Source organism: Rhincodon typus, unplaced genomic scaffold, assembly GCF_021869965.1.
Source record: "Rhincodon typus isolate 14 unplaced genomic scaffold, sRhiTyp1.1 hic_rhity00016363, whole genome shotgun sequence".
NCBI classification, from domain to species: domain Eukaryota; kingdom Metazoa; phylum Chordata; class Chondrichthyes; order Orectolobiformes; family Rhincodontidae; genus Rhincodon; species Rhincodon typus.
This window is the reverse complement of record NW_025982001.1, coordinates 1-1,904: the sequence shown is the minus strand read 5'-3', so window position 1 is coordinate 1,904 and position 1,904 is coordinate 1. Positions and strand designations below refer to the sequence as shown.

The 1,904-nt window shown below is 56.2% G+C and overlaps 1 protein-coding gene across 1 annotated transcript; it reads right to left on the bottom strand.

Moving 5' to 3' along the window:
* Positions 1 to 96: 96 nt before the first annotated feature.
* LOC125482749 (basic salivary proline-rich protein 2-like) lies at positions 97 to 1,757 on the bottom strand. The gene is made up of 2 exons (XM_048594883.1): positions 1,588 to 1,757; positions 97 to 611 (listed from the first exon to the last, which is right to left on the bottom strand). The coding sequence occupies exons 1-2, from the start codon at positions 1,738 to 1,740 to the stop codon at positions 180 to 182; spliced, it is 585 nt and encodes a 194-aa protein (XP_048450840.1). The 5' UTR covers positions 1,741 to 1,757; the 3' UTR covers positions 97 to 179.
* Between the last annotated feature and the right edge of the window lie 147 nt (positions 1,758 to 1,904).

Genomic DNA, 1,904 nt, shown 5'->3' with positions numbered 1-1,904 from the left:
CGCTCCCTCAGCGCCGACCCTCCGACGGCGCGGCGCTCCCTCAGCGCTGACCCTGTAATCTCTCTGTGTGTGTGTGTGAGAGATGGTGAAATGAGGAGCCGTGTGAAGGTTATATCAGGTATTTATTGTGACAGTTTGAGTGAAGATTAGCCTGAGGCCCTGACCCTTTGGCTCCCTGGTCACCCGATGAGACGAGGTTTGCATTTGGGCTGACCATCCGGCGAGTTGCCCCCCTCTGACCTGGAGCCCGTCTCTTGCGGTGGTTGCGCGACCGGCTGGGGGCACACTCGCAGCTTCTCGGTGCCCCCTGGCGATGACCTGCGGCTGGCGGGCTCAGCCCCCGAGGGGTATTGCTGGGGTAACGGGTGATGCGGCCGAGTGCCGCTGCCACTTTGGGCGGCGGATCCAGCCTGGCCTCCGCTGCCCGGGCACGGCTCCAGGGAGACGGGGCTCGTGAGTTTGTGCGGGAGGGTCTCCTTCTCCCCCTCAGCGCTGTCGGGCTGGCCTGGCGCCTCCTCCCCCTGTGGCGGCGGGGGGGAATCCGGGAGCGAGGACTGGAGGCGTCGGCATCTCTCCTCGTCTGTTTCTATGGGGGGCTTCTTCCTGCAATGCTGCCGGGCACAGGGACAGACACAGAGAGAGAGAGACACGTAGTCACAGAGAGCACGGAAACAGACCCTTCAGCCCAACCCGTCCGTGCTGACCCAATATCCGAAATTAATCCAGTCCCATTTTCCAGCATTTGGCCCATATCCCTCTAAACCCTTCCTACTCATGTACCTGTTAAGGTGCCTTTTAAATGTTGTAATTGTACCAGACCCCACCACTTCCTCTGGCAGCTCGTTCCATACACGCACCACCCTCTGTGTGAAAAGGTTGCCCCTCAGGTCCCTTTTAAATCTTTCCCCTCTCCCCTTAAACCTATGTCCCGCTAGTTTTGGACTCCCCCACCCTGGGGGGAAAAGACCTTTTCTATTCACCCTGTCCATGCCCCTCATGACTTTATAAACCTCAATAAGGTCAGCCAGGGGGAACGGTCTCAGTGTGTCCAACCAGAGGGAGACAGGGACAAAGAACTCAAAGGCTACAAGAGAGATGGGGGGACACAGCGACTCATTGACATTCAGACCCTCCGACAGTGCGGCGCTCCCTCAGGATTGATCCCTCGAGTCATACAGCGTGGGACCAGCCAACCCGTCCATGCTGACCACGTTCCCAAACTAAACCAGCTCCTGGCCCATATCCTTCCAATCCTTTCCTTTCATGAGCTTATAGCAATGTCTTTTAAACATGTTAAGTGTATCTGCATCCTACCTGTTTCTCTGGAAGTTCATTTCACACATGAACCACTCTGTGTGTAAAAGAATGTTGCCCCCTCATGCTCTTTTTCAGTCCCCCCCCTCTCACCCGAACACTATGTCCCCCAGTACTGAACTACCCCTACCCTGGGGGAAAGACCTTGGCTATTCACCCTGTCCATGACCCCTCATGATTTTATAAACCTCTATAAGGGCACCCCTCCGCCTCTGAAACTGCAGGGAGAAACAAATGCTGATCCCTGGTGACTGGTTTTGATGTTGCACGTACCGGGAAGAGTAGGTGGGGGACAAAGCCATTGGAGACATGGTTGAGTGGCGAAGCCTTCACCTGGTCGATCAGCTTCTGCGCTGCCTCTGGATGTCGCGCTGTGGTGTGAATGTACGGATTGGGAATATGATGGGGCATATCCCAAGTGCCCATGAACGTCCCCCAGGGGCTTTTCTGCAGGTAGAGGGACAGCACGGGGTTAGATACAGAGTAAAGCTCCCTCTACACTATCCCCCCATCAAACGCTCCCAGCACGGGGTTAGATACAGAGTAAAGCTCCCTCTACACTGTCTCCCATCAAACACTCCCAGGGACAG